Here is a 23,204-nt window from a genome sequence, read left to right as displayed (position 1 = left end):
GTAAATATTGTCGTCAGTGTCTTTTATACAGGTTCCATCACGATTGTATTTAAACACTGACAGGTTAATTATGTGTTTGAAGGCTATGTTTATTGAGAGCTGATAAGAAACATATGAAATGAGTCCTTTACATAATGCAGTGACAATGTTTTTTTCCCAAACGTCTCCCCCCTAGTTGATTACTCCTCATGCCATCCGGGTGCAGACTCCTCCTCGGCACATCCCTGGTGTTGTAGAGGTCACATTGTCCTACAAATCCAAACAGTTCTGCAAAGGGACACCGGGAAGATTCATTTACACAGGTAAGAACTACTGCAGATGGTGGACAGAGCTGCCTTGGCCTTGTGGGTCTTTGACGCTATCTTGTATACATGTGTGTGTGTTATTCTAAAATCTGTTTTCTCTTAAGATCCACTTTCTTTCTCCATTTCACCCTATGTATGACCAAATGAGGTGCTACTACTACTACTACTATTATTATTTAAGAATTCATCTGGGTGTCCGTGTTGAATGACAGGATCTAGTTGAAATCATGGGTTGGACACCTAAAGCAGCAGCATGAGAAATAAGGGAAGAGGAAAGGAGTGCTCGACAATCCTGAGTCTCTCTGGATGTTAAACCATCTGTGTGGCGGTTCGTTTGCTTTATGGAGTAGGGATGTGCTTTAATGCCCAGTACGACGTTCTTCTAGCTTGGTCATGGCATTTGTATTAACGACAATTGGTGATTTTCGTATTTCATTCTGGATTGGTGCTTTCTTTCCCTGTAAGCTGAATTTTTCTCCCCCCCACCCACACCGACTTCCCCCTGCCACCCCAAACAGCCTTGGCACATGGACCCGCCTTGCAGTAAGAAGCTAGAGTTATAGGGTGAATATGAATTTCCTCCCATCACATGGAGAGAACCAGGCATGTTCTCTATGCAAATATATCAAGGGCACAGTCTGAGTGCCCAGTGTGTACTTGAAGAGATCCTCAGATTGTTGTGTGCAAACCAAACAATCTTTAGGGAACCAAAAAGATCCCTAACCGAGGGATCTTTTTTGCAATCCAGATTCTGATTCAGTAGCTCTGGGTGGGACCTGAGACTCTGCATTTCTAACAAGCTCCGAAGGTGAAGCGGATGATCCTGGTCCAAGGACCACACTGGGAGTGGTAACATTCTAGGTCCTCTGCTAAGTAGCAGTCATCTCTGGGCAGCTGTCTCCAGAAACTGGCCCCATGTTTCCTTCTTCATTCAATAAAGGACCAGAAGGCCAGCTTAAGTACAGAGTGTAAGTTGCTTTCACACAAGGAGACTCCAGAGCATGAAGGGATAACTGCTAACACATCCTAATTATAACCATACAATTAAATGGACAAATTTTATTTTGCTGTGACATTTTACCTCGAAGCATCTTTCCTTTTGTATTTTAACACTAGGAACAAAACCGACCATGCTTATTAGTGACTCTCCACCCCCCTCAAAATTATAAAAACAATTAATGCATCCTGACCCTTGGAAATGCCTCCCAGTCCTTTAAACAAAATGCAGGTTTGGTGCCTGCCTGCCTATTAGTTTTAGTTAATTGAAAATTATAGGATTGACCCAAGAGGAAAATTTTGTTTGCACTCCAATCACTTTTACAAATTAAGGAAAATTACCACAATTTTGTTTAGCTAAGGTTTCACACTGAGTTCAAGAAATTAGCTCAGCCATCCCAACAAAGTCAGCACTTTGTTAGTGAGCACTTGAAAAAATAATAGTCTATCTGGAGTTCTGTGGTGTATACAAACGAAGCATAGAGAAAGCGATGATGCTTTATAGAAGTAGGCCAAGTGTTTTTAATTAGGCTCATTGGTTCAGTGTAAGTTTTGAAGAACAATCAAACTAGCAGATTAGCTGTTTCTTTTAAAGCTAGGATTTCTTGCCATTCATTTTTCCCATGAGAACTTCCACATAGCACTATTTTTTTTTTTTTTTTTTTTTACAAGCCTCATTATGGGCCTGCAGGAAAAGGACCAAATGAAACTTCTGATACTGTAACATTCCCCACCATCATTCCGATGGATGGGAGTTTTTCACAATGTTCTTCACTGAACTCAGTGTTCTGGAACATATTACAAAACCACAGAGGCCAAATGTTTTCTCTGCGGAGTTTGGACTCTGTTTTTGGCCGAAAACATTTAGGCCTCGCTGGCTGCTTATTTACTCTGCCATTAAGGACAAGAAAAGGAGAAGAAAAAGAAGAAGAAAATGCTCGTGTGATGGGAGGAACGAGAGGCGATCAGGCATGATTCCGCTTTGGTGACAACGTCCCTGCCCATTAATGGTTCCATTTTGTGGTCAGGACTCCTTTAGAAGAAATTATTTTTAATCAGTGTTCAACAAAATATCCCCTTGAGCCACCTGGCCATAAAAGTTAAAAAAAAAAAAAAAGTCATCCCCATTAAATTACTTAAGTTCTCAAAAGAAAATAGCTAGGGGACCCATCGTTATTGGGAATTTTTTTAACCATTAAAAAAAATGCCATCAATTTAAGAAATCACATCTTGGAAAAACTGTATAAGACGGGAATTAAGATCAAAGGTAAAAGCGGCTGATTTGCAAGTCTAGCAACGTAGTTAAGGATAAGAGAGAGAAATCCTGGGTGTGCACTCCAGGATTTCCCGCACGTGTGTAAGTGTGTGGGAAATTTAAAGTATGAAAAAATGCTTCTGCTGATCTTGCCTCGAACTGTGGGCAATAGACAAGAAGACTCAATTTTTTAAGTATTCTAAGAGAGACTCTCACCTCTCCCTGCATTGGAAAAATAAAATTTTCAAAGAAACTGGTACAAAAACTTCCCTGTTGATGTAGCTGGCTGTTCACAGTCACTGTGACATTACACCATTTCTAGCAAAAGGGAGTCTCTGTTAATTTCTGAACTACACCTGGAACTCTTGATCATTATCATGAAGTGTTTATGGCCGCTGCTGCCAAGCCTCTGTGATTTGCTCAGTTTACCTCTCTGCTTGTCACCACTTTCTAGCGGAGGCACAGGGATGGGTTGTAAATCCTCTCTGTTCTTCATATCCGAACAACTGCTCAGCTCATTGGAAACCTGCAGCCCTCCCCTTCCGTCCACCCACAGAAGCTCACATTTCATTTTCTTTAACATCCACGGCATTTCAAGATGTGAGGCTTGCTTTTCTGGATGGGGTGAGCTAACAGTTGTTTCTTAGTAGAATATCACTTGGAATTTTTCCCTTTAAAAAGAGAAAAAGAAATGTCCTAGGACTGAAAAACAACAGCCCAAACTAAGGCACTGTTGTTTTCTGAGTGTGTGTGAGAGGGTTTGTGTGTGTGTATGTGCAAGTCCCTAAAAATCTATAATCGATGAAAAAAAAAACCCCACACAACTGAGACAGGAACAGCCTGGCCTAATCTATGCAAATAAAGGCAGACTATTGGGGGTGGGGGGAAAGAATCTGACTAAACACAGATTGCCTGCAAGCTGGCTCCACTGGTAGGGACAGGAGGGCAGCTCTCCATCTTTGGTGCTTCAGACCAGGGACACGTGAGGTGTTCTCAGCTGCCAGCTGTGTGGTTCCCTGGTGTTTGCCCAATCAGAGTGAGGGAGCAAAGTGAAGCCCAACTGGATCAGAACAAAAAAGCTCAGTAGCGCATCCCTGATCTGATTTATTGTGGCCAGTTATTCTTATGTAAATGTAGAGCAAGGCTGACTTTACATTTTAAATCATGTTTTCTAATAGGAGGAAACAAAAACCCTTTCTAAGGACAGGACTGTTTTCAAAGCCCTCTCTAATCGTGTGTCTGGTCCGTCAGTCCAATGGGAAGTAAATCCCCATAAACCTCCACTGCCCTGGAAGGGGTCTCGCCAATATCTTTGTTCTTCTCGTAGCTTGCTTTCCTGCAGTTGTTATGTCTTGAAGTGACTTGGATCTTTTAGAACTGTAATCTCTCCCACTAAACTTTAAGTAACCTTGGGAACTGATAAAAGACTCCCAGGAGCCTTTAGTTGCTTCTTCAAAGTTCTTAGAATTGGTTTTTCCTCATAAGAGGTGGCCAAATCCAAATGTACTTTTTAACTTCAGTCCAGTTATTCCTCCACTGGAGGGGCTGCTGACTTTGGGAAAAATATGACTGGAGAAATGGGCCACCAGGATGTTGGACCAGCTTAGGTGTGCACCAAGAGCTATATACTGCCTACTGCCCAAAAGTTGGTGAAAGTCCCCAATGGATGATCACCTAACAGCTCAGATGTTTGGGTAGGTCACATCTCAAATCACTTCTACCACTGGGTTGTCCTATTCTTAACGTTTTCCACCAAGCTTCCTGCCCCTGTGAAACATACATAATCCTTGTATGTTAGTCTCAGAATCCACTTTGAAATAAATATTCTTCCTGGAAATGCTTCTTGTTTGTACCTCATGCCCCAAATTACTTTGCATGTAGAAGGGACCATGTTGGCTGAATATGTTCCATGAAACTTGATGACATGTACCATGTCTTTCGAATTTTCCTTTTTTCTCCCCATTCCTCTTATGTTCTCCCTCTGCCCCCACTCTCTCTTCTTCTTTCTTCCCTTCTCCCTCTTTTCATTCTTTCCCCTTAGTCTTTCCTCCCTCACTTCCAAGGAGATGATGTAGATAGTGATTGAGTCTTTGGGTTTAAGAGATGAGGGGTGTAGCTTGAACTCTCAGCTCTACCACTTACCAGACAGGTTATTTTTGGGACATTGTACAATAGCTCTGAACCACAGTCGCCTCAACTTTACATTATCACAGGGAATAATAACTTGCTGGGGTTGTTCTTAGTATTAGAGAAATGTGTATAAAGCACCTAGGGTGAGCTAGCATGAGCACTTAGCCAGATAGTAGTAGTTTCTATTAATAACTGATGACCATTATAATTATTCATTCATTCATTTGTTGCTTAGTCCCTCCCATGGTGTAATATTTTATATGTGTTGTTTATCTTCTCCACCATGTTCCTAGAGGTCTACGAAATGTCCTTTAGGAATTTTAGTAACAAAAATGTAGTCATCGGTAAATTAAAGAAGCAACATCAATCAACCACAAATACAAAGAGCACAGTATAAGGCAGCAAGAAAAAGATTTATAAATGTGACGATAACAATTTTGATATAACAAATATTTTCTTAGAAACCACCTCAAACAATACATATTTTAAAAAGGCAGCCCAGATTTATAAAGTTCTCAGGTGTTGATTTTTTCAGGAACAACACACACCTGTTCTCTTATTTCCATCCCAAATTTCAACCCCTGATCTGGAGGCCATAGTAACATGGGTACTGTCTATCACCAGCCCCCTTCAAAGGTGTTTAGGTTATAATCAGCTTCAATCCCCGTTCAAGAGGTTTCAGGGAGAAAGCTGTGTTTTTAGTTCTTGGAAACCTCCTGCACAAATGAAGGCTGCCATCCTGGGGATAAACAAAGTCATCAGTTTTAGGGAAAAAGTTTGCACCTAATGAATCTCTTGTTCTTTAGCGTCTTCTTAAACTAGTTCATTGCCAGATTCAGCTTCTGAAAAGCCACTTTCATAACATGTCCCTGCAGAGAAACCTTGCCTATCTACTCCCTGTATGTAAGATGTAGCCCAAACCCCTGGGCGTGGCATTCACAGCTCACTATGCCCTGGGCCCGGTGCTTCCTCGGCTCCACTCAAACCCGTCTCCTCACTATGCCTCACGCTCACTTCATGTTTAGCAACCTTGGACATGGTGATTCCCCTGTAACTTCCAGTTCAAACTCTATTTCCCCTCGGAGGTGTTCTCTGGCCACAGTAGCAAGTGGCCAGGGCACTGGGCTGAGATCAGGGAGGTCTGAATTCTAGTCCCAGCCCTGCTGCTAACTGGCTATGAGACATAGGACAAGTTGCTGACATGCTCCAGACTACAGTTTCTTCATAGTAAAATGAGCCAATTGGACTAGGTGACGTTGATGTTCCCTATGGCTCATCTTGATTAATTGGAAGAGTCTCTGTCCTTGGATCTCTTTTGTTGCATGTGCTTAGATGGCTCTTTCATCATTCACTTCCTTCTACTGTTGGCTCTCTTCTTTTGATCTTAGGTAGACACATCTCAAGAGGTCCACAAGCTGCTTGAGGGAAGAGTGAACCTTCCCTAATCTTACACTGTTTTGTCCACTGTGTTGAAGCACCTTGACTTACTTGACTTACATCTTACTTGCAATAGGTGTTCTCTAATAATTGACTGACATATTGCCCAGAAGCAATGGGTCCTCATTGATTTTTGTGCTCTGGATGACAGGGAATGTAAATAAGAGCTGTTAATTAAGAATCTATCCCTTTTAACTTGAACTTACATGTAGAGAACACAGTCACTGGGGTTTTTGATAAAGAAAAAAAATGGGGTTGGATCTATATTATACATACTCTTCATTTTTTTGTCTGTAAAATGAGGATATTTTAACAGTACCTGCATCTAAGGAGTCAATAAGTAAATGTATATAATACACTCCTGGCAGTGCCTGGTACAGTATGAATGCTCCCTAAAAGTAAATGCAAAAAGAAAGAAGCAGACAATGGGAAGGTTTCTCTTCAAAATACAAAGAATTGGTTGTTAAGGCACATTTTGTTTGGTGTTACATGTGTGCCAGCTTTCATCTGATTAAGGAAATTGTTTCTTTCTAGGTGTTCCAGTCAGAATCAAAAGATCTCGGTTCTAATTCTGATTTTATGACTTTCTTTTGTTACTTCATTCACTCATCTCACAAATATTTGTGGATTGCCTGTTCTATTCTAGGCAGTGTTCTAAAACCATGTTGAGCAAAACCACACACAGCCCCTTTTTTCAGGGATTTTGTAGTCTAAGAGGGAATGTGGATATTCATAAGTTTACAATTTCAAACCTGCTAAGTGCCCAGAAAAACAGGAACAGAGTTTCAGACAAGAATATAACAAAGGACCGCCAGTCGGTCAGTTAGAGGTATTTTCTCTCAGATAAAGATGCATGAGCTGAGATTTGAAGGATCATTAAGAGTTAACCTGCAATTGATGAAGGATGGGGTCAGGTGGGGTGGGGAAAGAAAATGAGTGCTCCAGCCGAGAGAAGCATGTAAGAAGGCTCTGAATGGGAGGAAACGTGGCATCTTGGAAAGCTGTAAAAATTCCAGTGAAGCTGAGAAAATCAAGAGAGAGGAAGAGAATGGTGAAAGAGGAAAAGAATGGTGAGAGAGAAGATTGGGCAGAGACAAGCCTATGAAGCCTTGTAGCCAGTGGGAGGAGTCTAGTTGTCATCTCAAGAGCAATCCTTAAGTGGTCAGGTGGACATAACCAGACTTTCATTTTGGGAAAACAAAAACAAAAACAAAAAACTCTGGCTGGCTGGAGCACAGGAAACCAGAATGGATGTTGGAAGACCTGTTAGGGGGCCATTGCAGTATTCTGGGAAAGAGATTTGATGACTTGACTTTGGGTGGTAATGGGTAGAGATGGAATATAGTGAGAGGATTCAAGGGGTATTTAAGAGGAAAAGTGGACAGGGCCTGGAGGTGGGTTGGACGTGGGGGTGAGGGGACGGAGGACTCAGGCCCAGATTTTTGACTTCCTCCCACTAAATAGACGGTGGGGTCCTTCCTTCTCTGGGCATCCGAAGGGTCTTGTGAGTATCAATGAAAGAATGGGCATGAAAATGTTTTGTAAAGGGTAATATTCTACACATATGTTAATTGTTATACAGACGGGCCTAAGCAAACTCAGGAAGAATTGGGGAAAGGAAGGCAAGAAAGCGTTTTCTTTTATATCAGATTGTTTTCACTTAGGATTCAGCTGAAGGAGGGCTGTGTAATGAACACTTGACTAGCAGTTTTGCCTTCGCAGTGTCCTAATTGGAAAAGACCCAAGAAGAAGGAAAAATTAACAGGCTGCTCCTGTCCACATGTCTCAAATATTACTCCAAATGAGCCATTTACACACAAAGAAAAGAATTCAAGGCAGAGGGAATGTTTATTCTTTTTGCTTTTGTGATCCAAAGGCTAAGTCCCAAGCCTCTTCTCCTCTGCCAAAGGGAATTTTTTCGCAAAATGTGATTGCTCCTGATCTGATGTACGTCGATGTGATTGGTGATCCTGAACCCACTGGCGTTTGTCAACTTAAACACTGTTGGTGCCATAATGGGGACAGTAGCAACAAGAATCACTAAAAGTAACCCACTGTACTTCTGTGACGTCTATAAAATGAAAGCCATTTCTCCAAAGAATAAAGCTGGTCTGAAGGAAGCATATTATTTTGCATATTTTATGTACATACTTTCCAAGAAATACGACCTTTATTTCCTTTTTGGAGTGGAGTATAATCAGGACTTGAGTAGCTAGTGTAACAGGATCATTAAAAGGGATATTTTCATGGACGTTAGAGATCTAAATGGCCACTAGGCCTTATATACAACCTTGGCTTTTTCCTGTCTACCCAGAGTTAATAAGTGATAAGGCCAGGAGAGAGATAAATCACAGAAATCCCTGTCCAAAGAAAACATATTGACTACAGCCAAGCAAATAACAGACCATAACCAACGGTCCCATTCATCATTCATGTAATAGGGATATAAAGTGTTTCCTACCAATGAAACCGTATAGAAGGAAAAGGCAGATAAGCTTCCCCAATCTAAGGCATGTGATTTGGTTATTAAGGGACATGAACTACTTGTCACATGGCTTTAATCTTTAAGATGTGCTGCCATTTCTAAACTATAAATTTCTAGTCAGGGATTAGAAAGCTATTAACAATAAAGGTAGGAACTGAGTTTTATGTGCATTCTTGCCAAGGTAATGCAATACTATAAAGTCTTGAACCTCTAATCTATTTAGTATAATATAACATGATTTGGTTTTCAAAGCCAATAAACTATTTGGAGTTTTTCAAGGCTGTTGTTTTTGTTTTTTACCCAGCATCATGATAAATTAACCCTTCAGTTTTTAAACTATGTGCCTTGAAACGGAGGGCAGTGGGTGGGAGGGAGATGAAAATAAATTTCTTTCTTTTTCTCCTTTCCTAAGATATATTCCAAATGTTTGATGGAGGATGATTTTCTATTTTATTTGTCCACAGTTACAGTGGTACGGATACCCATCTTTCTGTTCATTGTTAACTAAGTGGTGTGGTGCCCACTAGAGCATTAAAACTTGTTTTTCTTTCTTTATTGCAAAGTTGCCCACACTGATTTCAGATAATTTAGGAAACACCAACAGAAAATAACTAAAATAGTATTAAAATTGCCCACATTTCTGCCAGTTCTTTAAACATAAACAATACATGTTAGCTGTTCATATTATTTTTAATGGCATATGTCTTGTCTTTTTCCTATGCAGATTATCTGCGTCATTACCAAAATAGGGTGATACCTTACATAATATTAATTTGTTCTTTCACTTAACTATCATAAACATCAGGGCATTATGAATTTAAAACAATTTTTAGTCTCTCATAATCATTTCGCACTTCAGTAGAATCTCATCGTGAGATGTATCTTCATCTTCTCGTTAAAGCATAGATACGTTGAATCTGGGTTCTCATCTCTTTTTGTTCCTGAGAAACCTATAGCACAGGGTCATTAGTCCTATACCCTCATTCTTGGCACCCCTATTTGTTGGGATTCATCAGCCACCCCAACTGACTGCATGTAAGTAGCTCCGAAGGCCTCCTGTCTCAGATGGCCTGAGTCTCAGAGGTTGGGACCAACTCCCTGACACACAGCTGTTTGTTCTACCTGAACCACCTCTGGGGGTCAATGAATTCTGTAAATTTTCCCCCACTATGTGAAGCACTACTGTACTTTCCATAAGTAAAAATGAGAACTCATCTAAAACACTTACGTCTGAAACTTAAGTCCAAACTTATGACAATAGGTGGGGCGATGCAGGCCCCTCCCAAACCACCTTCCCCAGGATAGCAGCGTTTCTCACTAGAGTTTTGAACTCCTTTCCTCTCTCTACCCTGTGGGCTTCCAACAGCCTCTCTTGACTTCTATACTGTTTTTTCCCACTCTATCTTCTTTCTCCATCTTCTTCCTGTCTGCATTACTAGAATGTAAGGCATGTTTTTTCCCCCTGAGAATCTGTGTAAGGCTGACTCTATTATTGGCCCATTTTAAAGATAAAAACACTTAGAAAGGTGAAGTGCCTTCCCCAAGGTTCTGTAGTTAATAAATGGAGGAGCCAGGATTTGGACCCTGGTCGAAGGCTACCATAGCCTGCACAGCTGTAAACCCCCTGGGGTATTGCTTTCACTTACTCAGTTTTGGAATTATGTGATCCCCTAAATTAGATCGTTAGTGATGGGAGAGTGTGGGTGTTTCTAGAACAGGTGAGGTCTGACAGGAACTGGAGCCTTACATATTTTAAACAAATCGTATCATTATGAACATCATGCATATTCATATAGGATAGAAAATTTAAAAAACATGAGAAATATGAAGAGATCCATTATCCCATCCCTCTGTTAATATTTTTTAGTCTTTCTTCTAATATTTTTCTCATAAACTCTTATGTATTTTTATCAGAGTGAATCACAGTATATGTGTATAATTTTGTATCCTACTTTGTAATTTGAATTGTAAAGTAAACGTTTCCTCTATTAGTTTAAATTCCTCCTAAATGCATTTTAGTGGGTATGTAATAGTCCATTTTGTGGCCACATCATAATTTACCTAATTTTTCTCCTATCATTGGATAACCACATCTTTTCTTTCACAGAACTTTCAACGTCATATATGCCAGAATAGAGCATATATAACACCTTAATATAAGGTGTTCCCTCATTTTCCTAACAAAAGGTTTTCTGCTTTAGGACCATGTTAGCCATATGCATATTTATAGATACCAGTGAATTATCAGTTGTCTATTTATAGTATTTCACATGTTAATTTATTTAAGTATACATATTAAAATCACATACATAATTTACAACATTTACAAATATAACTTTTTCCACCTTTAGGGTTTACACTTCTATTCAAACTCATTACAGCCATCTTTAACATCAGTGCTTTTCTTTTTATTATCAAAGTCAGAGCCATTTTTAGTCCCATCATATTCTCTTCTATCTTAGTTGTTTGAGACCTTCTTTTTGAATCTGTACATGATGCTTTCACTGAAAATTTTATCAAAGCCATAACTAACCATTTGCTATATTTTAATCTCCAAACATAACCACTTCAGCAATGTTCTTAAAGCTGATCTTTGAAAGTCTTGTTTTGAGAAACATTTGTAATGGTGGGAGATCCAGGAAAAATTCTACATTTATGTAAGTTTACTAATCTTCCTTGTTGTTTTTACTCTCTTCTTCAGGGGACCTCTTAAGCATCACCATGGATTATAGTTGGTTCATGCCCCAAACAGTACTTAGTTTAAAAATAACATAATTGGGAAAGCACTTTGTCTTAAGAGAGACTTTAAAATTATTCGAATATATAACAAGGGGACTTTTTTTTTAGAAGGGTATTCTTTCCATATATGTCAGCACATTGATCCATCTTTCCTATTGGTGGGTCCTATGGCATACGCGATCCTTGATGTGAACTGAATACTGTACCACATAGTATTTTTGATTTGAATAAAGTGGATCTTAAGTGGATCTTCTATTAGTCAGGGCACTGAAAGTGCAGGTGGAAACCATCCCATTAATGTCAGATTGGAGAATTCCTGCCAAACCTCTCAATGGTGAGGGAGTAGACAGAAGCTGGGACTCCCTACATCATGTGCAGAAACAACAACAGAAGAGCAGGCTTCCCCTCATACCCACTGCTCTTTGACCTCCAAGTGTAACTCCTGTTACATCAACTGTGGCTTGCTTCTTTATATCACGCGTGGAAGGCCGGACCTGCTGGGGAAGAGCCACCTGGGATCAGCCTCGGTGGTTAGTGTCAGGAAGCCTCAACTCCCAGTTAATATGGAGTTAATTTAGGCCTTTGTTTAGTGCCAAAAATATACTCACATTAAATATCTGCACAGGATAAGGCCTTCCCAGTCATTCTACACATGCACATAGTTTCCTTTTAGTGTTAGCTGATTTTTAAAATACTCACTGAGGCCAGGCCGACTATTTGAGGTTATTGGGAGGTTTGGGTGGAGGAAAGTGTCCCTGGAGAATCTGTTCTGAGCAAGCTTGTATGTCTCATTCTTCTCCAATTTGTTCAAGACTAGAAAAATGAAACGTGCACTGGCTCAGAGGAAGACTTGGAAATTTTGCTTAATAAAATTATTGGCATCAAAGCTAAAAAATTGTTGTGACTTGTCAGAAAGTTATATGTCAGGGACCAAAGTACAGGCTTGGCTATTGAGCCTCTGTGTCTCATCTTTGTCTTATGTCTGTGTAATTAAATAAATTTACCTCAGTGCAGTCTGTACAGTTGACCAAGACTTTCCCATTCAATTCTCTTTTGTAAGGTAAGAAGGACAAGTATTTTTAGCCCCATTTTCCGGTATGAAAAGTGAGGTTTAGAGAGAGGTAGAGAACAAATGTATGGATACCAAGGGGGAAGGGGGTGGGACCAATTGGGAGATTGGGATTGACATATATACACTACTATGTATAAAATAGATAACTAATGAGAACTTACTGTATAGCACAGGGAACTCTACTCAATGCTCTGCGGTGACCTAAATGGGAAGGAAATCCAAAAAAGAGGGGATATATGTATACGTATAGCTGATTCACTTTGCCATACAGCAGAAACCAACACAACATTGTAAAGCAACTATACTCCAATAAAAATTAATTTAAAAAAAAGAGTCATTTAGGTCACCTAGTGATGGGTCTGATATCAGATCTGTATCACTCCAAGTAACTGATTAGACTTCTTGGTATTTCATATTTTTACATCTACAAATGGACTTAAAATACTTTTACTTCATTTTTTAAGTTTTCTACGGTTATGATTCACTAATTAGATTGGAGGCTTCTAGAGTCTTAGGCTGCCTCTCCAGCATTGCACTTTTATTATACATAGCAGTTTTATTTTATTCATAGCACTTACCACCAGTTGATACAATCTGGATTATTTCTTTGTTTACTTGTGCACAGTCTGTGTCTCTCACTAGAACATAAGCTCCATGAAGGCAGGGTCCTTGTCTGTCTTGTTCACCTCCGTATTCTCAGTGTCTAGTACAGCGCCTAGCACAGAGTGGGAACACTCAATAAATATTAGTCAAATTAATGAATGGAAGAATGTATGAAAAAATGATTGAAAAATCTAGCCATAAATTTATGAAATGTGAGCCCTAAAGATAACCTAATTACCCAAGTTGTTGATTTCTTTATAGAAGATGAAAACTAGGCTTACGGAATTTAAAAGACTTGGCTAAAGTCACTCAGCTGGTGGTAAATCTTTATACCAGAGCCCTTTTCTTTGGCTTGTCTCCACATTGTGTGTATCCCCTTAGGCTCATTTGGTTATAAAGAAACTGTATGACTGTAGATCTCTGGAGTTAAGACAGACCCCACTTTGAATCTAGCTATCTTCTTAACCAGTCTGAGACTCTGTTTCCTCATCTTTAAAATGGGGATGATAATATCTCATATGATTGCTGTGAGGATTCAATTAGATAATGCATGTGAAAAGCTTAGCACAGTGCATGGCATGTAGTAAGTGCTCACTTAATGGCAGATCTTATCAGAACAGGGTTTGAGAAAAACAGACTCTTATAAATCTGAATTTTAGAGCTGGAAAGGCCCTCAGAGATGTCCTGAACCAATCTGCCCATTTTGTAGAGGAGGCTACTGAGGCTTCTGTAGGAAGAGCCTTTCCCAGACCGACATATAATTGATTTGTATACAGAACCGGAACAAATCATACATAAATGGAGTTAACTAATTATTTTGTGAATGGACTTCCATATTTATGAATATGTAAAGACATCACATTTTTGCATGGATATAAAAATCCGTCAACCAACATCACCATAGTATTTAGCAGGCTCGTTTTGAATTCTTTAAGGTCGTCAATCTTTGACCTTTCAAAGAAAGGGTGAGATAGTATAGCATGTTTGATTCCTTGGGCCTCCAATATGTGATCTGTTTTTTTAAAAAGTGTCATGGACACCACTGTTCTGATTTGTTTACATTCTTGACTTCTTGTTGACAAGAGAAGAAGGAGCTTTTCTTCCCCTCTGAGTAAATCAAAGTCCGAGAGGAAAGTCAAGTGCCATTTTACCATTGATGAAGTGGAGCCTTGCAATCTAAGGGCGTTATCTTCATCCTATATTTTTGTGAAAGCCCAGCTTAAGAGCAGGACATCTATTGGTCACCAGAAAGTATTGGGAAACCTCATCGGACTAGACGGTCATTTTCCCAAGGGCCAGATCAGAGAGGGACTTGGCGGGGTCTGCCTGAATATACTGTCCCCTCCACATTCTCATGTCTAGTGCCTGTAGGAACTTACGAGGACATCTGTGGACCCTCCACTCTGCCTTTAAATCTCAGTTCTCTGGAAGTCCTTGAGGAGATAAGACGTGTCAGGCTTTGCTGCATTTAGTGATCTTACGCTTACTAAGTGGGCTTGGAGGCAAAATCACCATCATTAGGGGCAATGAGAGGGAAATACTTGCAAGATGATGGTAACCAGGGACAAGATTAAAATCTGCTTGGGAAGAGATCTCTGCTATGTGCCTGGCACAGTGAGGTATTTCAATTACCGTTTGCTGCCTGACTGGCTGACAATGAATGAACGTGTGAATTGTTATAGGCCTGTCCTGCAGCTATCTGGGAAGGAGGGTATCACTGTATCAGTGGTATATCCCAGTTCATAAAAATATCCAGATTGTATAAGAGGATTCTGCTCTAAATCTTGCTTGGGGCTTATGTTAGAATTCAAATAAATGAGTTTTGTTTTTTTTTTTTTTCCAGACCTTCCCAAAAAGGCACTCAATTGTTGGTGAAAAGCAAAAATGGGCTAGCTGTCCATTGATGCTAAATGTAATGAGTAGAGTAAAAAGTAAAATATATTAATTCCACTTTCCTAACTGCAGCTAATTAAGGGTGGCTCATTTAAAACAGACCTAATTTAATCTACTAATATAAGTATTCAATTAAAGTTGTTCCCACTGCTTTCTTCTCTGACTACTTTTTTGTATACTTATATATGATGCATTCATGGTGTGAATCCTTCTAAGGGTCCAGGTTGTAATGGAAAAGTGATTTCAGGACTTGATAATTGCCCAAATTAAATAATATATATGTAAATGGAGATTTGAGTGTAAATTGCGCACGGCAATGCTATAAGGAATTGAGTCCCTTTATCCTGATACCTTTCAGCCAGTCAGAATAAAGTGCTTCCCCTTTTATTCTATACCACTTAGGACAGTTTATTGCGTTATTAAGTACATATTACAAGAAGCACATTGTTGTTTAAGACTCACTGATTTAAGCAGAACTATTCTTACAAAGTTTCGTAGCCTTTTGCATAAAAAGAGAAGAGGCCGTATACAATTATAAAACCTTAATGTAATATAACAGCCTATAATATAATATCCTCCCATTTTCTAAAGAAGCCACTAAAGATTTTAATGAGTTTATTAGAAGTACTGTTTGTGAGTTCTGGGATGTCATGTCTAATTAGACTTCATGGATTTAAGTATTTCTTTAATGAAATCTGTAGCTTAACTCACCACGGTTATATTCCTTGTCCTCCCGCCCTTAAAATGATTTTACTTTATTTTTATTTTGGGTGGCATTAAAAAGAAATGAAAGACTATGATTCTGCCTCATCCTCAGATGGGATATAGTGAAAAATACAGAGCTTATTATGAAGTCAGTGTGAATTACCATGTAATTACCACTGGCTGCACTGTAATGATTATTTAGTTACCACTGAGCATCTCTGCCAAATAACACACATTATTTCATAGGAAGCATAGAATTAAGTCATCCCGGAGCTCACGGAGGGTGTATATGCCCGAACTCTTTCCTTAAGTGTGGGCGCTGCTAATGTTAACAGCTAAATAATCAAGCTTGGAGCAAACGGACAGCAGAACAGTGTATGAGTTTACATGATTTGATTTGCTGAAGTTTTAAACACTTAGCAGGGGACAGCTATAGAAACCAATTAAATCTCTCCAAGGTGCATAGAGTTATCTCCTTTGTGAGAAACAATTTAAGGGAATTGCATTGGCCCTTAAACTGGAGGGGAGACGAAGCATGAGGAATGAAATTTCAGATGCAAAGTGCTGATCAATCGTGCCTCCTTCTGTGTTTTTTAGCTTTGCGTTGTTTGGGCTGCTGCTATTTTAAAGGATTTGCACTTTTATTTTGCAAGCACAGGGTTATGTTAAACTTTTCCCCATAAAAACGTTCCTTTGGCTATTGATTATGATGTGCCTTTTAACAAGGCATTGTGTCTAAAAGAGTAAAACAAAAACAAAAACAAAAACATGTCAGTACATTCCATCCCTTTCAAATACTGCATCTTATTTAGTGTACCGGCATTCCCAGTTTAAAGTAATCACAAAATTTATGGAGAAACGGATAAAAAAGGTTGTAAAATATTGATTTGGGGAAAATAATAACACAACTCATCTATAATAAGAAGAAAAATGAAGCAATAATTCAGGGGGTATCGAGCGGTTTGCTGCTGGGTGTATTGATCCAGTCCTTACAGTATAAGATCGCACCTGAGATTGCTCTGAAAGAAAGAACAGCATTCCTCAGCTCATTATTTCTCAGATACTATCACCTTGTTACACGGGCCTTTCAGAGTTGGGATTGTTGCAGCTGGGACAGTGGGACCCGCAATAATAATAATAAATAAATAAATAGCTCAGAAATCTATATTGCCTTAAAGCCACTGTGCCTGGTCTTAATAACATATTGGCTCTGATTTTATAAATTCTTCATTGCCTTATAGTAACTAATGACAATTCCGACGCTGTGTGGTCCATTTAGGGACCAAAGAGATCTTCATCTTCTGTAATGGGCTCTCATATTTGGAAAGAATTCTTGTCTTGTCTGAAGACGTTTGCATCTGTTGTATTTCTTCGTTAAGTCACTAAGTTGAAAGCAATACATTTATGCCACTTTGCTTTGACATGGCATCATTTTATATTTTAAGACAATTTTTGGACTAGGCCATAGTATTATTGTTTCTGAGAGAAATCTTTAATATGGCCTGAAACTTTGACATTCATATTCACCGATCATGAATTTATAAATTTATCTCTAATGTTTAAGATGTTGACACATTAACTCGACAATATGCAGTCATCACTGTAACTCCTTAAAATGGTAGAATGTATTTCATTGCTGAAGAAGTCCGGGTTCTTTCTAGACTTTGATTATCCTATTAGTAGTGAATATTTTGCTCTCATTTTATTTTATTTTATTTTATTTTGGAGGAGAGAGTGGAATAACATTCAAATACCAATTTAATAAAAAAGTTTTGATACCAATTACCTTCCAGGCATCTTTTAGGCTCTGTGACCCAGGAAAGTGAGGTTCTTCCCTTCAAGACACTTATATTCTAGTAAGAGAAGGAAGACAACATGGAAGTTAAGAAGTAAATAACATAAGTGTCAGGCTGGTAGAAGTGTTATGAAAGAAATAAGAAGTGTGATCTGGTAGAGCATAATGGGGCAGGAGGGCTCCTTTAAATAGCAATTAGTACAGTAGAGTTAGCACAGTATATAAATGGATATCTCTTCTAGCTTGCACAGCATCACCCAGACATGATTTTGTTTCTAAGCCTCTGTGGATTTTCCCCAGTGCTAAAGCCATGCTATCATTTGCTCAGAAGCTTCACTTTCCCTACCCCATCCCCCAGCCACTCTGTGATCATCATCTAGAAATATGAGCCATGCCGGCTGACTATGTTCTCAGCAGATGAAGCTTCCTGAAATTTCAATAAGCATTGATCTATGTCATTGCACCAGATCCTTGAAATTGTTGTTTCTATAATATTTGTCTCTCCATTTCTGGCTCTCAAAGAAAAAAAAATTCCATGGAACAAGAGGCCAATGCCTTGTGTCAATAAAGGTGGATGGAGAGGGAAGGATGGAGCAGCAGAAAGAATAAAACATCTAACCATCAAGACTTACTCACAAAATAGCTTTCAGTAAACTGCAAAGCATACCCCTCCTTCTTTATCCACAAAGTAAGATAGAAAGTCATCACTGAGTCTTAAACTGTGAATATTGAAATTGCAAGATGTATGGTACATTTAGTGGAGACACTGGTGAAGTGCAGAAGTCATTTAAACTTTGTCTTTTAATTTTAAAGATTTATTGGCTGCAAGGAAAGAGAATATTTACAAGCGTTCTTAGGTATTCACAAAACACGTAGTTGCCAAACAGTACAAAGAATGGAAAGAAATCATCATTACGAAGCTGGATGATTCAGGAAGTGTGGTGATAAATATGGGAGGGACAACATATTATCTCAGCCCCTTCCAGCTCCACATTTTTGAGTCATGATTATCAAGTGTGTCACTACAGGGAGTATGCTAAGTCATTTGGAGCTAAAGGAATTTTAGTTTTAAAAGAATAATCAGGCAACGTTTGGGAAGTACAAATACAATAAATGATGTCAAGTCATCTTAGCTTGAATAAATATATATTGTATAATTGCTTCTACCCTCTAATTTCTTGTAATGAAAGGAAAATGGCAAGCAACAAGAAGGCAATTAATTGCAACAATGATTACTTAGCGTCTGCAGTGCCTGAATTAAAAAGAACACTAAGATTACTTTTTCTAATAGATCATATTTTTTAAAAGTCACTGATGCTTTTAAATGGCAGCTGTATTTGAATCGTTTTAAAACACTATTTATTTGCTTGTTGGCAAACAGATTGTCAAAATGAACTGTTGGTTGTTTAGTATGGTCCCAAATAAATAGAGATAAATGTCATATCATAGCTCATCTATTATAATCCTTTTCTGCTGTGTGCTTCTTTTAATTTGAGACAGGCTGATTTTGAAAAACAAACTTGTGGCTGTCACTGTGATTTTACTTGTGTGTACTAGTTCTCTCTTGTCAACACGGAGTCTTGAATACAGTGGTACCCAGTGGTTGTTGAATGAATGAGTGGACAACAGACCTGCTTTTTGGCTTTTGACAGGTTACTTCACTACTTAAAATTCTATTTTCTTATCTTGAATAATGGGGGAAATAAACATATCTTCTTCACTAGTTTGTTGTAATGAATAAAATAGATAATATGGAAGATCCAGCACAGCCATAGATAAATAAATAAATAAATAAATAGATAGATAGATAGATAAATAGATGATATGAGTAAGGCACTTAGCAGATTATAAATGGTGCACATTAAGGACTCAAGAAATGGGAGTTCTTATAACTGATGACTTTAAGTAGTTCTCAGTCTGTAAATTGATTATCTGACAGTCTATTTCTGTTGGGTTCACCAGAGTATTTGCAGTGCCTAGTACTATTTCTGGCCCAGAGTAGATGCTCAAAAAACGTTTGTTGACTGAATGAATCCCCCGATTCTCATTAACAAACAACAACAGCTATTGCTGCTAACACTTAAAAGGTGCTTACTATGCACCACTCACTGTTTTGAGCATATGACATATTTTTAGACATCTGTTCTTAAAAAAACCTAACACTATGAGACAAGTACTATTATTATCCCCACATTCCACGTGAAGAACCTGAGTCAAAGAGGAGTTAAGAATTTGCTCAAGGTCACGCAACTAGAAGGTGGCAGAACCAGGATTTGCACACAGGCAGACCGGCCTCAGAGTCCTGAGCATATAGCATTATCATCAGTATTTAGCCACAAAGGTAACATGAAGTGTGGCACTGGGTGCTGATCATTCATTCATTCATTCGTTCAGCAGACACTTTTTAATCATCACCCATATGTTACTTACTGGAGATACCATGTATCAGATGGGCACAGGCCCTGCCCTCATGGAGATTATAGTCTAAAGGGTCTGATTTTCTCAAATTTCAATTCATCCCATACTGTCCTCAGTGACTACTAGAATGAGAGACACTTAGAGGTCTTACTTGATGCAGTAGAAGGAAGGCTGTACATGTGCAGAAATGAGAGTGCAAGGGTAAGCCTAAAAGGGAGACAATTAGGGAGGCACTGTCATGATTCTTGTGGGTTACGCAACACACATCCCTCCTTCTCTTTAGAGAATATAGGATGCATGCCTTCTGAAGCCCTAGATCCTACTGAGGCTTTCCAATTCTGTGAGCAGATGTGTGGCCTTGTCATCTGGATCACGCCAGCCTCTGGGTCAGAGCTGAGCCAAGCATTGCTCCAGGCTAACCATGAGAAGACAAGCCTCTGGCTCAGCCCCTGGAGGAGGGTGATGGGGTATCTGGGAAGAGCCCACTTTATTTTCTTTTCTGAGCATCTGGGTCAGAAGTCATCACTTTTACAGAAAAGTCCCATCAACTGTTTTTTGGTTTTTTGTGTTTTTTTTAAAATGGCCAGAACCTCAACCTCAAGGCCACAGGAATTAGTGGCCAATAAATGCCCACATTTTAAATCTGTGGCCCAATTCCCTAAGAATTTGTATGACTGTTCAGACAGTGTCACGTGCGCACATTTTACTCTTCTCTGCTTGTTTCTCCTATTTGGACTTGCCCTCATAATGACTTAGTTCATTCGGTCCTCATTTTCTTTACTTGCCAAATATTTATTCAGGAACGAAAAATACACAGCTGGAAGGATAGAGTTTGCATTTTGATCACCTCAAGCACAATGCCTGGCAGAGAGTAAAAAGTTTAGTAATAGTTGTTAAATGGACAGATTGATGGATGGGTGAATAAAAAGAAAATTAGAAAACCATTATGTTTATACTTAAAGAGATTATTTTTAATTAGGAATGGGTTCAAGCAAAATATTCAAAGTAACTCTTGAAGAAGGAATAAGTCATTCAATTAAAAAAAGGGCAAAAAAAAATTAAAGCCAAATCAAATTTGTCCCAGTAGAGTTAAGTGATTTTTACAAAACAAATCCATTGATTTAGATCTCCCAGTTCTGTCTGCCTCTGCCTAGGGTCACCAGTCAAGATGACTGATTATCCTGGGAAAGGTTCTGTAGCCTATCTCATAAACAGAAAAAAACTATCTCACACTTGGTCAGAAGGCAGCCCAAACACTTCGCCTCCAGAGGCTGGGAAAATTTAGCTGTGGTTGAGATTTGGCCAAAGGGAAAGAGCCTGGATCTGAGGGGCTCAACCATGACCGGGTGGTGTGAATCCACCTCCAGGGCACAGCACACTCAATAAGTTAGGACTCTGGGTCAACTCCAAAACTCCCTAAGGTTTGCTCCTAAGTTTTCTAAGCTGTTAAAGTACCATAGACATTTTGTCCAGGTTAGAAATTTCAGGAAAAGAACCTTAAAAAAAGGAAAAAAAAAGTGATTTCACACTTTGTTTTTTTCAATAGAAAAGCCACCAGCGGTCTTGATCTACACCCTTTCATTTAGAGTCTTAGGTGATTGTCAGGTGATCTTTCACCAAACGATGGTTTGAATATATGGGTATAGTGTTCACGTCTACTGTCAGACCCTGTCCTAGATTCCCTCATCAGTCTTCACAGCGTCTCCTGACATCCCTCCATGGCTGCCATCTTCCAGGAAGTCCTTTCCCCTCCTCCTTGTTTCCCTTACCGATGTGCTGTGCATTTGCTCAGCTCTTAAGCGTACACTCGCTTTGTGCTAGGTCTCTTGTAAGTCTCAGGCTTTTAATTCTGTGAGAATTCCAGGTCCATCAAATACCTCAAAATGCCCTCTCAATTCCTTTCCTTTCTCTTGCCTTTAGGCCTTCAGCTAACTAATCCCAAGAAAGGTTTAGGAATTGGAAAATAAAATTAACCTCCTAAAGCAGAGACAAGTCTGCTGTTCCCTTGAGTTTCATTCTCTGCCTTTTATTGAATGCCAACTATGTGCAAAGTATGGTGCAAAGGCCCAGGGATCCAAATATGACTCCAGTGCACAGCAAAAATAAATAGAGGGCAGGCTGTGTTGGCACATGATGCCAATCAAACTGATAAAATGCTCTGGTAGAAATCTGGGTAAATGGCCAGGGGGTGGGGGTGGGGTGGGAGGGCAGCCAGCCTGGGAGTCCAGGGAACTGGGGAGTGGGAGAAGGTTTTGCCTAGGGGACTGAGGGTGTAGGATTCCTTTCAATTCTAGTCTCCTGCTTCCTCCCCTTGTTATTGAGCTCCAGCATCTCAAAAATGGGCAGTCTTTATATGTGAAAACTATATATTTTAAGAAATTCTGCCCCACCCATCTCCCTCTCTTTATTTTTACCTCTTAGAATATGTTCTACACTATTCCAGAATTTATGTAAAAATGATTTCCTAAGCTCATCGTTTGCATTGCTCCTCCCTGCCCTTATTCCATGCTACTCCCCCGCCCCCGCCGAGAGATTTGAGGGCATTTAGGGTATTTTCCTTTTATTCATCTTGTTAAGGAAAATCCTGAACATTCACTTGCATTCAATTTTGAGTAAGAACAATTACCTGCACTGAAGTGAGCAGAGCTTCCTACCTTCATCCAGTGTCACCCAGACACTTTTTCTTAGAGAGAAATAAGAGCCAAATATCTGGGGATCCTTGTCAGGTAAACAGGATGGTGTTTTTGATCTGATGTTGTAGATGTGGAAACAAGGCTGAAGTGGGAGGCACAGGTGAGGGAGTTCTTACGGATAAATGTTTGGAAGAATAAATGAGTGAATGAAGACTGTCTCGGCCTTGGTTTGTGAGTAAGCCTTCTCATTTGCTTCCCTCTCAAGATGCCCTTCTGTGGATACCCCTCTAGCTAGCTTTGTGCATTTTTTGAGCATTTCGCTGTGAAATCCTCCCATTTTACTGCATCATCATTTCAATCAGACTATATCATCAGTCAAACACTGGGGAATGAGATACACATGAGGTCTGTGCACAGTGAAGAGTCATTGCCTGAGGGTTACGTAACTTAATTGCTACAGGTAGGGAATAGCCTCTTTACCAACACATAGATTTATTGACTTCTGGATGGGAAAATTCAGCTTTTATATTTCAAGAGAGTAAATCATCTCTTGTAAATTGTGATGCCTTCAAAGGACATTTTGGATGGTGAACTTCTGCTAGAGCTTTGTGCAGTAATATGTAAAATATGCAGTTGACCAGAAGTTTGCAGTTTTGACTAATAGGATTATTAGTCAATGAGTAATACTCCAAGTTTGCCAAGTCCCAGTTTATAGCTGGACCTTCATAAGTCAGAACT

At 39.3% G+C, this 23,204-nt stretch overlaps 1 protein-coding gene across 7 annotated transcripts in view; it reads left to right on the top strand.

Moving 5' to 3' along the window:
• Window positions 1–23,204, top strand: part of EBF1 (EBF transcription factor 1) — a 393,446-nt gene that overhangs the window by 313,999 nt on the left and 56,243 nt on the right. For all 7 annotated transcript variants that reach the window (XM_059917603.1, XM_059917602.1, XM_059917601.1 and 4 more), the window contains exon 10: window positions 176–302. In XM_059917603.1, coding sequence (XP_059773586.1) covers window positions 176–302 — 127 coding nt within the window. The remainder of the gene's footprint in view (window positions 1–175; window positions 303–23,204) is intronic.

The sequence above is a fragment of the Balaenoptera ricei genome, chromosome 3 (assembly GCF_028023285.1).
Source record: "Balaenoptera ricei isolate mBalRic1 chromosome 3, mBalRic1.hap2, whole genome shotgun sequence".
In the NCBI taxonomy this organism is placed as follows: Eukaryota; Metazoa; Chordata; class Mammalia; order Artiodactyla; family Balaenopteridae; genus Balaenoptera; species Balaenoptera ricei.
Note: the sequence above shows the minus strand (reverse complement) of the source record. Positions and strands in the feature narration are given on the sequence as shown.